The 15,362-nt window shown below is 51.5% G+C and overlaps 1 protein-coding gene across 1 annotated transcript in view; it reads right to left on the minus strand.

Moving 5' to 3' along the window:
- Positions 1-634: 634 nt before the first annotated feature.
- The window catches only part of LOC104676237 (acetoacetyl-CoA synthetase-like), a 33,334-nt gene continuing 18,606 nt past the window's right edge, over positions 635-15,362 (minus strand). Inside the window, 5 exon segments of the mRNA XM_030926681.1 lie at positions 635-772; positions 6,160-6,364; positions 8,236-8,316; positions 9,172-9,238; positions 15,151-15,276. Of these exon segments, the coding sequence (XP_030782541.1) occupies positions 635-772; positions 6,160-6,364; positions 8,236-8,316; positions 9,172-9,238; positions 15,151-15,276 (617 nt within the window).

Consider the following 15,362-nt stretch of genomic DNA (forward strand, 5'->3'; position numbering starts at 1 on the left):
GGCTGCAAAAATCAGTGTTATCAAAAGAGGAAGTCCCTCTATCCTTCTTGGGAGCTCTTTCCAAAAGGGCTGGCCCTAGCCCACGTGCCCTTGGGCAAGTTCCTTGAACTTGGGCCTTATTCCCCACCTTCAAAATAGGGATAATGATGACACCTACCTCCTAGAGTTATCGTCAGGCTCGTGGCCCTGGAACAGCGCCCAGCATATGGTATGTATATAACAATGTTAGCTATCATTGGCAGCAAGTGGCTAAGCCCCAATGGCTCAACAGAACCCAGCCCAAAGCCCACACAACTGTGACTCCAGCCCCTGAAGCCAGTGGTCTCAGGCCCTGTTGCAAAAGGAGAGCTCGGCAGACCACACAGTAGAAGCCATATCCTTTAGCCACCAGACAGCCCAGGCTGACAAAATCCTTAGCAACAGGCACAGAGGGGACCCGGTAGTCATTACCAAAACTGCAGCTCCCTCCACCCCAGCCTGGGTGAGGCATGAGCACCCACCACCTCCCTCTTCAAATGCCTTCTTTCAGGTGCCAGTTCCCACCAGCAGTCCTTAAGCACTGCTTGCCTGCAGGCCAGAGACTCCTGTGCCAGGCATTCAAGGTTTCCATCCTACCTGTGCCAGCCAGTCTGACTCAGAAGCCCTGCAGCTCAGGGATGTCCCAGTACAGATGCAGAGCCTCAGGGTTCGAGAAAGCACCTCGTTGCTCCACCGCTTTTCCAGCGATGATCTGTTTGACGGCAACTTCCACTTTCTTGCCATTGAGCGTATACTGCGAGGGGAGGGTAGAAAAAAACAAGAAACTGCATTTAAACCTGAAGGGGGGGGAAACGCACAGCCATGGGTATATCCAGGCCCCAAATGCCCAGCTTCCACCCGGAGAGCCAAGACTGAATGAGTCTCAGCTCCAAGACACCCCCTCTCCCTGCCAGGTGTGCAAACATGCTCCAAAGTATGCTGAACTGACAACTGCCCCCTATGTTTGGGAGACAGAACCTGTTCTTCTGAAAGGCAATTTCAAGACTTAGTGCTGAAACCCCACTGTAACACTCTCCAAAACCCTCTCACGCTGCCCCTGGCACAGCTACTGAGAAAGTGAGGCTATCTCAAAGATGCCCAGAGGTCACCGTGAGCACGTTCTCTTCTAACGCTGCACACTCCACCGGGCCCCACCGCACGTGTCACATCCAAGCTGACCTCAAGAGGGCCCCCGAGACACCCCACGGACCCCAGCAGTGCATATTCCAGACGGGAATATTAAAAAAAGAGTGTCTCTCAGGGTCCAGAATCTGCCTGACTGGGATAAAAATGCGGACCTAAGATCTGAGCAGGCACCCTGAGCAAGAAAGTTTTCAGGGAAGATTTGGCTTCTGCCACCACATCTGGGGGATGCTGGGTGAATACCTGAACCTGAGTTCCTTTCCTCAAATGAAAGTGGGGGTGCCAGCGCCTAGGCTGTAGGGCTGTCAGGGGGTGAATAGGTCAGTGCACACACAGCTTCAGAAGCGCCTGGCTACTATGTTTTATTATAATTTTACTTGTATTTATATTTTTAATTTTACTTTATATATTTTATCACGTTATTCCATGATAAAGACTAACTACTGCCATTACCCATCACTTCAGGAGTGGCCCAGCTTCCTAGGGCTGCAGGTGAGAGCGTCCCCAAGCTCCTATGAACTCCTCCTCGGAGCCAACCATCTGCAGCGGACGGGGCATTGCTGTTTCTCGTAGTTGCACCCTTTCCAAACATTCAGAGCTCCCTCTAAGATTTGTGGCACGTGTTTCACCTTGAATCCAAACGAGCCTTTGGTGGCGTGGGTGTGTTGTGGGCTTTAACCTCAAGAGCAACAGAGCCCAGTGAGGCTCCTCTGCCTGAGCTCTGGATCACTGGCGCTGTTTTTTCAAACCTGAGATGTAAATGAAACTCACTCCCTTGAAACATTCAGTCGACGTGTGATCTAATTAGGGATCTAAGCACCAGCTTCCGAGGGCCTGCCTGTCACTTCAAGTGGTGTCGCCGGCCCTCCCGCTGTGAGATGCAAACGTCTTGCCTGCTCCGTGCCCCACTATGCTTCATGCAGGGGTCCACGTGCAGCTCATGGGCGCTAATAACGCCACCTTCCACCCACCAGCAAAATACAGTGGCATCCCCTTGAAAGAAATCCTGCTACCATTTCTTCTGGGGAGAGAGGAAAGGGAGAGGAAAGGGAAAGAGAAAGGCAGAAGCCGCCGCCCCCGTGCCCCTGCATGGGGCCTCCCCAGATAGACAAGAGCCCAGCAGCCTCCTGGCAGGAAGGGCCGGACATTCCAGCCATGACCTGAGCAAAGGCCCACTGGACTTGGACAGCCATGGCTGCACTGGGGGCTGCAAGCAGGAAGCCCTCAAATGTCAGGAGTCCACTTCCACTTGGCCATGACCCTCCTGGGGTCCCCAGGTCTTTATTCCTGGAGAGCAGAAGGCAGGGCTGACTATGAACACCATGTCCTTGGGCAGGACCCCTCGTCTCTCTGGGTTTCCTCATCTGTGAGATGGGCTTGAGGAACACAAGTTTGTCCCACCTCACAAGGGTCAGAGGACCAGCTCCCGACCCACCACTCACTCACCAGACCCCCAAAGCACCTGCTGTTGGCCAAGCAGCTGAGCTCTGAGAGGAGATGAACCCACAAGGTTCCTGTCCTCAAGAAGCCTTCACTCCAGATAAGAAGATGTGGACACACACAAGAACTCACTCTCAGTCCATGGCAAACACTGTCAAAGCTAAAGATGCAGGTCAGGACACGGTTCAAACAGGAAATGCAAGGACAGCCTCTCTGATATTTGAGCAGAGAGCAGCTGAGATCAGGTGTGCGGAAGGGCTTTGCGCGGTGCGCAGACCTACTCTGATGGTGAGCGGAGACAGCACAGAAACAGGCACGACGGCTGCATTCAGGCACCCTGTGGCCCGCGGCACCACCAGGCAGGCTCTGTTGTCAACCCATCTGAGAGATGAGGAAACTGAGGCTTTAATGCTAAGTGAGTTGCCCAAAGTCTTGCCTCAGGGGCAGAGGGGGAGCCAGGGCTAAATGACAGAGCCCCTGTGCATGAAGACCCTCAGAGGCGCCGCTGTGAAGGCCGGCGGCAAGGACCACGCCAGCAAGAGCCTCCCTAGTTCCCACCGCATCATCACCCTGAGCTGTGGCAGGCGGGTGAGGGGCTCCTCTCCTCGTGTCATAGGCCACAGATGGATGAGTCTTACTCAAAACGAGGAGTGGGGCTGGCTCTGGGCCCAAATCTCTCCTGAAAACCTGCCAAGCCCCCCACCCCCACCGCAAATGCTGAAAACGGTGCTGGCTTCCCAGGGAACAGAAGCGGCAGTGTCTCTCCACGCAGAGACAGAGACACGCTGCCTCTCATTCCCACCCCTTGGACAGCCCTGGGCTCAGGCTATTCTTGGGGTGGTGCGGGGAGGGTAGCCTACTCTCCACAAGCACCGTGTGAAGGGTCAGACCTGCAAAAGGCTCTCCTGCCTCAGCAAGGCCCCAGGACTTTGCAGATGGGACCTCAATTGTCCTCTTCTGACCCTGAAGTGGGTCCAGTTCCTGAATGCGCAGGCTGGGGCCACGCTGTGTCACCTCCCTGTGGAGGCTGGGCCCATCCCTAGCTCAGCAACAAAAGAGGCAAATTCTCTCCTAAGCCTGCCCGAGGGTCCAAAAATTCAAGGGCATTCAAAACCTGGAGGAACCCTCCCAATGGCTTCCCGAATTGACCCAGGAGAAGATCCTACCTGGGGAGAAAAAGAGCCCAGAGCCCAGCTGGGTGCCCTGGCTACAAGCCCACGAAAGCCAGGATAACCATGGAAAGAAGCGTGACTAGTTTCTCCCTTCCTAATGAACTGCTCTCCACTACTCTTGTGATCAGATACGGTTTGGTAAGAACCATTTTAGAAGCAAAAGACCCAAGTTCTTTTTCAATAAAATAAAGCCAAGGGGACAAATTCAAATTCCAGTCCCCTAAAATATTTCGGATGAGACAGCACTTACTCACCCAAGAAAAACCTTAGACCCTCATCAGGAAAAGACAAAAAGCATCACTGATTAAAGAAGTACTTTCTTGGAGAGCACCAATGTCCCCACAGAGAGCTGCCAAGAGTCACTAAGCAAAAAAAAAAAGAGAGAGATGGATGGAAAGCTCCCAAGCTGCAGGGCTCTTCCCACGCAGAACCAGAATGCAAAGGAAATGTGTGGACACCATAGAAAAGGAATCAAAATGGCAGATGTGGGCAGGGGCGGGAAGAGGAGGAAAAGGGGTCCCCAGTGGGAATCGCTCCTCCAGGGATGCACGCAGTGGCCGTGCTGTGAGCACTCTCCTCTGGCCCCGCCACTGGACAGATTGTTTTCAAGATGTTGAAAGAACTTTTCTTTTTTTTTTTTTTTTTTTTTTTTTTGAGACGGAGTCTCGCTCTGTCGCCCGGGCTGGAGTGCAGTGGCCGGATCTCAGCTCACTGCAAGCTCCGCCTCCCGGGTTTACGCCATTCTCCTGCCTCAGCCTCCCGAGTAGCTGGGACTACAGGCGCCCGCCACCTCACCCGGCTAGTTTTTTGTATTTTTTAGTAGAGACGGGGTTTCACCATGTTAGCCAGGATGGTCTCGATCTTCTGACCTCGTGATCCGCCCGTCTCGGCCTCCCAAAGCGCTGGGATTACAGGCTTGAGCCACCGCGCCCGGCCAAAAGAACTTTTCTTAAAGAGAATGATCTACAGGTTTCAAAGTCAATGGTATCACATATTTCAACATTCTCCAGAAAACAGCCTCTCCTGGTAAATCCTGTCTCTGGTTATACCTCACAGACTCAGTCGGCCCCCAGGCAATGTCAAAGTCAGCTTCCCCTGGGAACTCAGTGAGTGTCTGCTCCCATCTTCTCCTTAACGGATAGCCAGTCTGTAGGCTTTAAATACAGCCCGCCACTGTCTGTTTAAATTGTTGCGTGTATACATTCCCACCCACACACACACACAAAACAGCTTCTGTCAGCTTGTGGGGACATCCATTTTGTAAGCAATGCAAATTAAAGCTGTGACCCAATCTGGGTGAACCTCCTCCTCCCCGACATAGAATCGAAGCAAAGTGTACTGGGGCTGGGAGCTGGGGGTTAGGGGCAACAACACAGCCTTCTGAAGACCTGCCTCTAAAGAGTCAAGTCTTGTCTGTATCGGTAGAACTTAAAATTAAAAGGCAAGAGCCACAGCTCCCAGCAGCTCTTTAAAAAGTTAAAATTGGCTGGGTGCGGTGGCTCACGCCTGTCATCCAGCACTTTGGGAGGCCAAGGTGGACAGATCACGAGGTCAGGAGTTCGAGACCAGTCTGGCCAAGATGGTGAAACTGTCTCTACTAGAAATACAAAAATTAGCTGGGCACAGTGGCAGGTACCTGTAATCCCAGCTACTCAGGAGGCTGAGGCAGGAGAATTGCTTGAATCTGGGGAAGTTGCAGTGAGCCAAGATCACACCACTGCACTCCAGCCTGAACGACAGAGCAAGACTCCATCTCAAAAAAAAAAAAAAAAATTGGCTGGGTGCTGTGGCTCAACCTGTAATCCCAGCACTTTGGGAGGCCGAGGTGGGTGGATCTCTTGAGGTCAGGAGTTCGAAATCAACCTGGCCAACATGGCAAAACCCTGTCTCCACTAAGAATACAAAAATTAGCTGAGTATGGTGGCATACATCTGTGGTCCCAGCTACTCAGGAGGCTGAGTCAGGAGAATTGCTGGAACCTGGGAGGCGGAGGTTGCAGTGAGCCGAGATTGAGCCATCACACTCCAGCCTGGGTGACAGAGCAAGACTCAGTCTCAAAAAAATAAATAAAAATTTTTAAAAAGTTAAAATTAATGTTCTCATTAAAAATTTTGAGAACACACTAAAACCAGGGGTTAGCAGGGGGAAGCCAGTTGGGCCTGCAGGGCTGGGCCTGCTAACCCTCCAAACATGGGTATTTAGCAGAAGCTGCTTTAAATGCAGTCTCAGGAAGGACAGGAAAAAAGATGGCAGGGAAAGGATGGCATTGCGAGGCAATGTGGACAAATGATATATAAAGCACCAGCAAGCTGCTCAGATGTGAGCGCCCCTTGTGGGCTCATGGGATGATGGCAGCAGTCTCCCCGCTGGCAGAAGATGGTCATACCGGGATGCCCTTGGTTTCCAGAATAAGGCTGGGCACATGGCGCACAGATAAGCCCATGTGGATGGTGTCATGAATCCTCTTCACCAAGTCAGGCTGGAAGGCGTGCCCGGAGGCCATCTTCAGGAAGAGGATCACCCTCTCCTCCCCGTACTTGTTATACTGGGGGACACACAGGCTGTCCTCCACCTCCTTGAAGGAGTCCACGGTGGAGACAGGAGAGGGCACACATTCACACAGGGGGCCCCTCAGTGTGGGGTCGGGCCTCACAGCAACCTGGCAGGGCAGGAGGGGCAGGCTGCGTCCCCCAGGCCTACCAGGGGTGCCTGTGTTCTCCCAGCCCACCAAGGAGGAGAGCCTTGGAGGGACATTTGCTGAGGGAGCTGTTTCACAAGTGGAAGAAAGCCCATCACTGGGGAGGCAGAGAGAGTTTCAGCTTTGGCAGGACAGGCAATGTTTTACCAGGGGGCCAGGTGTGGGCCTTACTCACTTAATAAGAGATTAATTCAAGATAAAAAAAGAGGGCCAGGTATGGTGGCTCATGCCTGTAATCCTAGCACTCTAGGAGGCTGAGGTGGGAGGATCATTTAAGTCCAGGAGATTGAGACCAGCCTGAACAACATAGGAAGACTTTGTCTCTACAAAAAAGTAATAACTAAGCCAGGCATGGTAGCACATGCCTGTAGACACAGCTACTCAGGAAGCTGAGGCACGAGGATTGCTTGAGCCTAGGAGGTCGAGGCTGCAGTGAGCTGATTCTGCCACTGCTCCCCAGCCTGGGCAACAGAGTGAGACCCTGTCTTAAAAAAAAAGGAAGCAGGTGGCTGGATACAGTGGCTCACACCTATAATCCCAGCACTTTGAGAGGCCAAAGTGGGTTGATTACTTGAGCTCAGGAGTTCGAGACAAGCCTGGCCAACATGTCAAAACCTCATCTCTAAAAAAACCACAAAAATTAGCTGGGCATAGCGGTGCACACCTGTAGACCCAGCTACTCGGGAGTCTGAAGTGAGAGGATCGCTTGAGACAAGGAGGCGGAGGTTGCAGTGAGTCGAGATCGCACCACTGCACTCCAGCCTGGGTGAGAGAATAAGACCCTGTCTCAAAAACCAAAAGTAAAAATTAAAAAAAAAAAAAAAAAAAAGGCAGGAGCCTGTGGTGGGTACTCCCCTGGAGGGAGGAACAAAGGCTGGAATCAGACCATCAGGGTTTCTCCACCCTGGCTACACAAATGACCTTGACACAAGTTTAGAACTCTGACCTAAGCAACAGCGTGTGAGGCCATCTGACCGACTCTGCAGCCCGGCTGGGTCCCTGGGCCGGGCAGTTTGAAGGCCCACAGAGGACTCCACCATGCAGTTGTGAGACTCACAGGCCTACACTGTCTGTGCTTGGTGTCCTGCATGGTGTCGTGTGGCCTTCAGCAATCCTGCACCCACTCTGTGCTTCTGGTTTCTTAACCCATAAAGAGCAGACGCAAGTTGGCCGGGCACAGTGGCTCATGCCTGTAATCCCAGCACTTTGGGAGGCCAAGGCGGGCGGATCACTTGCGGTCAGGAGTTTGAGACCAGCCTGGTCAACATGGCGAAACCCCATCTCTACTAAAAATACAAAAATTAGTTGGGCATGGTGGTGCATGTCTGTAATTCAAGCTACTGAGGAGGCTGAGGCATGAGAATTGCTTCAACCTGGGAGGCAGAGGTTGCAGTGAGCCAAGATCATGCCACTGCAGACCAGCCTGGGTGACAAAGGGAGACTGTCTCAAAAAAACAAAACGAAAAAAGAGTAAAAGCAAGTAACTAGCCCAACAGAGCTCACCAGGAGGATGATGTACAATGGGGAAGGGGATGGGCCAAGGGACCTTAAAGACCCCATTCGAGGTTTTATGAGGACGGCAGTGTGTGCAAGGTATGATCTGAAAAGGAGGTCAGGCTCTCAAATGTCCACTGTCACACCAGAGACCAAGGGGCCAGAGTCATGCCAAAGGTAGGGCCTTTGGAAATGGCCCCTGGGGCTCACACCAGGACCCTCCTCCTTCCTGGATGCTCAAGAACCCTCAGGGAGAAGAAGAGTATACCAACGTTGTAGATTTCCAGGCTGCCGAACCACACCCTGTTGGGGTTAAGCGTGCCGTCATTGGAAGGAGAGAAGAGGTCAGGGCTACACCGCAGCTCTGAAGTGAGGAAACTCCCAGGGGTTGCAGAGGAGGGTGGTCACCCCCCTTCCACATGGCATCCCCCAGGACCAGTCATGGATGCTCCCCTCCCCAGCTCCTTGCCCCTCTACCCGGCTCTTTCTCCCTCTGGTCAAAGCTCGACATCGACGGAGGCCCCTCCGTGCAAGAACAGCTGTCACCTCACTCCCTTCCCACCTGCACACGCGTCCCGTGCCGGGTGTGGACACTGCTGTGCCTTTGCTGTGGGAACCCCCACCCTGACACCCCTACCTGAGAACCCCATCACAGGGCAGGGAAACTCGGATCACGCCCAGACCCAGCCCTTGCGAAGGAAGCTGGCACAGGGATGCCCCACCCCAGGAATGACACAGGAAGGGTCCAAGATGGGGGACAGTTGGCCACGTCACAGACTGAGCAGACAATGCTTCCTCGGAGGGGATCTTCAGGCTCAGGGGCAGCATGTGCACGGGCACGGGGGCGTCAAGGGCGGCATGTGCACGGGCACGGGGGCGTCAGGGGCGGCATGTGCACGGGCACGGGGGCGTCAGGGGTGGCATGTGCACGGGGGCGTCAGGGGTGGCATGTGCACGGGCACGGGGGCGTCAGGGGCGTCATGTGCACAGGCACAGGGGCGGGGACACATGGCGCACCAGCCGGTGGGGGATGGGGGGTCCCAGACATCAGTAGAGGTGTGGGTGGTATGGACACCCTGGTGCTGGATTAGAGTGGGGTGCCCAGGAAGGGGGTCACTGACTCTCATAGAAAATGTCTCCTCCCGGACCCCCATGCCTCCAGAAGGTGAGGCTCCAAGGCAGAGAAGCTGACTCCACAGCCCTTACCTCCAGCCAAGCATGATGATGCCGCCGGTCTTGGGGTTGATTCTGCAGTCACCATGAGCCCAGATACCTGCAAGGATGGCAGAGGCGCCTGGTCACCCCAAGGAGAAGGGGCCATGACGGGCTGCCTGGACAGACGCTGGGTGCAGGTCCACAGACATATGGGGCCCAGAGGCAGGTTTGGCATTGGGCTAGAGGCAGAAGGGAGCCAGACTATTCCAGACTGCCCCAAGGAAAAATCCTCTAGTGGGGGCTGCTTCCCGGGCAGCTCTGACACAGCCGGTGAGGAGAAACGCAGCTCCTGGGGCACCAGCAAGGACCCGGGAATTCAGGAGCATCTGGAGACAACTCGAGTGGAGCACAGGAAAGAATGAGCCACGTCTTGGGAAGCAAGAGTGGTCAGGGGCAGCGGAGGGCACAAAGTGTGCAGAGGTTGGGGCCAGATCTTAGAATGTAATACAACAGCTCATGGCCAGGAAGGAGGCTACTGCACCAGTCCCAGTCATGCAGGCTTGAACCAAAGCCTTAACCACACGGACAGAGAACTGATTAGCAGGTCAAACCCAGGGGATGAGGAGGGTGGAGGAAGAGGAAAGAGCCAGGAGTGACGGCAACACGGTATCAGCAGGCTAATGAGTGACCACGTGTGCAGCTGTTCAGAGAAGGCCTGCGTGCTGGGATGGTTGCCGTGAAGCTGATCGACGAGGGGGATCAAATCCTAGGTTTGGACGCAGCATCTAAGGAGCGAGGTTCCTTTGCCACATCCTCCACCCAGGTGCCAAACAGTGAAGAGAAGCCATGCATCTGAGAGTCACCAAAGGAGCAGTTAACTCACCCTCAGCCCTTGGTCAGCCACACTGGGGAACTGGCTGGCCATCATCAAAAGCGCATCTCTGCCGCTTTGCAACATAGGAAGTCATTGGCCTCAGCATCAGGCTGTCCTCCTGAAATAAGCCCCAAAGATTTCCTGTGATCCAGGAAGGGAAAACAGTAAAGAAGCCAGCTTCCATGTCTTCACTGACAGGTGGTAGCCTCAGAAAACATCCCTTTTCTCCCAAATTTTGAGACACTTCTCCAGTACTTCTCCACTCCAAGGCAAGCGCTAACCCAAACAGTTCACGACTCAACAGCTACGTAGTCTATCCACGCCTTCATGTGACATGGTGAAAGAGACACTGCCACAAGCCACAGCCAAGCCTTCTATAGGGATGAAGGCCAAGGGGACTGTGTGCAGTGAGTGCATGGTCCCTGGGTGGCAGCTGAAGAGAATGAAATGAGCCCTAAGCTACTTAATCTGATGCAAAAAAGAGAATTGCAGGCCTTCAGGTCTTCCTCCCACCTCCCCAGGCTGGAGAATGAAACCAATTCTTTCTCATTGGACTTTTTTTTTTTTTAGATGGAGTTTCACTCTGGAGTACAGTGGCACGATCTTGGCTCACTGAAACCTCCACCTCCTGGGTTCGAGCAATTCGCCTGCCTCAGCCTCCGAAGTAGCTGGGATTACAGGTGCCTGCCACCACACCCAGCTAATTTTTGTATTTTTAGTAGAGACTGGGTTTCACCATGTTGGTCAGGCTGGTCTCAAAACTCCTGACCTCAGGTGATCCTCCTGCCTTGGCCTCCCAAAGTGCTGGAATTACAGGTGTGAGCGACCGTACCTGGCCTCTCATTGGACTTTTAAAAGATTCACATACACAAATCAGGAAAAAAAAAATCCACTCTTAGGCTTGCAATTGATGTGCCCGGTTTCTGCAGGAGGACATCTGTACGGCTACTCAGCAAACTGAGTTTAGAAAGGCAGCCCCAGGAGATGAGAGCTGCAAGTCTGTGCCGCTCACCTGGGAATCCTGCCTTATTCTGGAACTTTGCTGCCAGCAGCAACAGAGTCTTGTTTGCCTGGAGTCAGATCTCCCTTGAATTAGATGGGAAATTTCTGGGTTTTCTGGGCCATTTGAAATACTGTGCCCTAATTACTGAGACCCTGGAAACGAAGAGAAAAAGGAAGATGTAAATCCACTCTGAAGAAATTTTCTTTTGTGGAAACTTCCCCCTGACATACTTTGATCCCTTGCAAAGCCGAGCTGAGAGGAGGAATCCACAAGTAGTGGCTGGCTCCAGGGCACCACAAAGGAAGCTGCTTGATGGCAAAACAAAGCCGCAGAAGCAATGTCTTCCTTTCTACAGCAGACTGAACAGATTTAGACCATTCTCATTCTTCAAGGCACTGACTTCAGCCCTGAGCCTCCTGAGAGCTGAGGCAAAAGTGGAACCACAGTGGAAACAGGTGACTGCCAATAACAGACCAGGCCTGTCTGGAATGTGTCATCTGCAATGACTTAAATCTTAAGCTTGCTTTTACTTTCTTTTAAAATATTAGGTTTTTAAAAATAATAAAAAGCAGCCAGGTGCGAGGGCTCACACCTGTTTCCCCAGCACTTTGGGAGGCCAAGGTGGGCGGATCATGAGGTCAGGAGTTCGAGACCAGCCTGGCTAATATAGTGACACCTGGTCTCTACTAAAAATACAAAAATTAGACTGGTGTGGTGATGCGTGCCTGTAATCCCAGCTACTCATGAGGCTGAGGCAGGAGAAGCCGAGATGGTGCCACTGCACCCTAGCCTGGGCAACAGAGCGAGACTCCATCTCAAAAAATAAAAATAAAAAGCCATAAAGAAAACCAAAATGGGCTCATAATCTCACCACTCAGGTAAGCCCTTATTCACACTCGTTATTCATTTATTCACACAATCACACATATGTACTTTCTTTTTAAAATTTACAGAAGGCCCAGTGCGGTGGTTCGCACTAGTAATCCCAGCACTTGAGGAGGCTGAGGCGGGAGGATTGCTTGAGCTCAAGAGTTTAAGATCAGCCTGGGCAACAGAGAGAGACCTCATCTCTACAAAAAATATGAAAATTAACCAGACATGGTAGCACACACCTGTAGTCCAGCTACTTAGGAGGCGGGAGGATCCTCTGAGCCCTGGACATCAAGGCTGCAGTGAGCTGAGATCACATCACTGCACTCCAGCCTGGGGGACAGATGGAGACCCTGTATCTAAGAAAATAAATAAATAAATAAAATATACAGTTTACACAAAAGGGATGCTATGTCTTCTGTTCTTGAACTCTCATTTTCACTTACTATCTTCCTGAATCTTTCCATACCAGCATGATGGGATTCGATCAGGCTGATGGGGAAAATATTAGTTATGATACCCACAAAACCCTTCCGGAAGGCCTGAGGGTTTTCACATGACTTCAGTAATAGACGGGGCTAAAGGCGGCCTGGTCCCATTACCTTTAGTTAAATAGATTAGAATAGTAAACAGTGGGATGTGGGGAAGTTAACTTGTTTACTCCTGTGGTCTTAAGACTGACCTTCAGACATTCGAGGGCAGGATGGCTCTCTTGGGAGGTCAACTAGGGCTATTTCCCACTAATGATGTGTGCTTTTGGAACCTCACTTTTAATCATTATCTACAAGTGTGTTGACTCAGAGCTTCTGTTGTTAATTATGTACTAAATAAATGCCTGGAGTGCAAGCTGCTGAGGGCTGTGGCTGCCATTCTTTACAGGACTCTCCTTGGAGTCTGTGAGTGGCCTCAGACCCTCAGCTGGACTGGAAAAGCAGAGTATCTGTGCCATCAGTGTACGTTTATTCATCCATTGTTTGGGCCAGGGTCTGTGGGCAGACCCCCGCAGCTAATGCCCTCTTGTGAGGAGCAATGCCTCATCAGCACACGGCCTGTTTCCGTTTTCACCTAGCATCATCTTTTAAGGTAACGATGTTCGTAAACCCACTCCCAGCTGTGGAAAGGAAGACTTGCTCTTGTTGCTTGGTTTTGCCACCACGCCATTTCCTATACAGCCCAAGAATCTCTCAGCGCTGGTGCCTGAGGAATGGTCTAAGTGCAGCCTATGTTCACCCTGTCCAGGAAAACAGCTTCAGGTCTCATGATCTGATCTGCCTTTGTCTTTCCACATTTATTCATGTCTCTCATCTACACCCAGGAAGTATCAGAGGAAGCTACCTATAAAACTGACTTCATGATAGGATTACTCAAAGAGAAGCAAAACCCTACCCTAAAGGTAAGAGGACTACAAAAACAAAGTGATGATTTCAGCTCTGAGTTTCCTAGCAGCCAAGGCAAAAATGGAAATATAACACATCACAAAGTATATGTTTTCTTCAAGAAGGAGTATCAGTTTCAAAAAGAGGTCATTCTGAAATTAATCCTGAGAGACATCACATGAGCCCTTGCACATGTGACAAAAAAAGTGACAGAAAAGCGAGTTTTCAAAGAACAATGTTACAGAAGATGAAGGGCTGTCATTTCTTGGATGGATCCTCAAGCTGAGATTCTAATCCTTTTGGCCTCTCCTCCCAAGGCAGGAGCCCCTGCCCTCTTCTTCAGGGTCATCTGAAGAGTTTCTCTACATCCACTCTTGCTTTTCTGCATTCGTACATCTGCACAGCTGCTCACAGCTCCGGGCATAGGTGCAGCAGGTATGCAGTGGAGGCTGAGCCACCCCTGGGGGGATGCCCCACACAGCGGCAGGAAGGCGCTATTCCAGGCACAATGGCTTTACAGTGGCACACAAATACGCAGGGCAGGAAAGATTCCTGGCAAATCCTAGCACTTGCTGCTTTCTGATTCTCCATACGTCTATGCTAAACCACATTACCTTTTGAGAGACTGCAGCGAGCAAGTACTGAGTATAAATAACTCAGAAACACAAGGCTAAACGATGAATTATATGGCAGCAATAACTCCAGACTGCTTATGAAATAAAAATAGAGACAGGAATCAGAGCTTTAAAAAAGACTTCCCTGTGTTGTAACCAAGCGAGTTACAGAGAAACGCCACACTTTGAGATGAACTCAGGAGTCCTTTATTAGCCGGCAACCCAGAGACAGCTGGTGCTCAAAATTTTCTTGACCCCAAAGGGGCTAGATTTTCTTTTATACTTTGGTTTAGAGAGTGGAGGGGGAGCCTAGCTGTAGCAATCTTACATAAGTAAAACAGGCAAAAAAAAAAAAAGTTAAAAAGACAAACGGTTACAGGAAAACAAACAGTTCCAGGTGCAGGGGCTTTAAATTCATCACAAGGTGACAGGTGTGGGGGCTCTGGGTGTTTTCTGCTGGACACAAACATCGTGGGGGGCTTTAGGGTACTATCACCTGGGCGAATTCCTGGGAACTGCAGACATAGCTTGCCTCAGCACCTTATCAGTTAATTGCACTCTTTGATATTCTGAGAGTCAGCTGGCACGAGTTAAGTCCTTGAGGAAAGGGGGTGGGTGAGGAACCCTTGATGTCTTGTAAATGAAGGAGCCAAATGGAGTCCATCTGGCTTTTTCAATTAAGGGAGAGTCTATCAATATTAAAACAAGGTACAGTATCACACCTGCTTTGGGGCAAGGCAGCGCTCAAAACAGGACACTCAGGGGTGTCAGTCTATGTGAGAGTGACATGTCCGGTTGTAAATCCTTCCACAGCAAAAGTGCTCTTCCTCTAGCATCTCCATGAGGACTGAATGATGGTGAGACACACAAAGGAAGAGACCTCAGCCAGACACCACTTCCACATGCCACTCCTCTTGAACAGGCAGGCATTTCCCTGTTTCAGCGAGTGGGCCCTGCACCCTCCACCCTGCCACATGCAAACCAGAGGCTCATGCCAGCTACCAACAACAGGGGCCCTGGCCAAGAGGCTCTGGGCAAAGATGGCTGAGATTCAGCTACACCCAGATTACAGTTACACATGATAGCTTCAAGCTGAAGACAACAAGATATCCATCAAAAATTCATTATTGTCCCACTGGCAGAATGAGCTACATGCAGCTTCTCCAAGCCCTGGTGGGGGAAGGAAGAGGGGAGGGGCAAGATGGGAAGGGAAGGATGAGGATACACAATGAGACACAGAAGGCCCAGCCAAGGCAGAGGCTGGGCAGCTCTGTCTGCATGTCTCCAACCAACCTGGGAATGTGGAGAAATACTCCTTCCTGTACTTGTTGCCGTTCTCATTGTTCCAGAAGTGTGTGAGCTAGCAAGGGATCGGCTTAGTACATAGCAGCTCGCTGCTGTCTCCCCAAACCGCCTTTTCTAATATGGGAGAATTAAAAATAAGCCCAACACACACCACAGCCACACACCCTGGCTATCTCTCTTAAGCTATTACTTATTATGCA

This window comes from Rhinopithecus roxellana, chromosome 3 (assembly GCF_007565055.1).
Source record: "Rhinopithecus roxellana isolate Shanxi Qingling chromosome 3, ASM756505v1, whole genome shotgun sequence".
In the NCBI taxonomy this organism is placed as follows: domain Eukaryota; kingdom Metazoa; phylum Chordata; class Mammalia; order Primates; family Cercopithecidae; genus Rhinopithecus; species Rhinopithecus roxellana.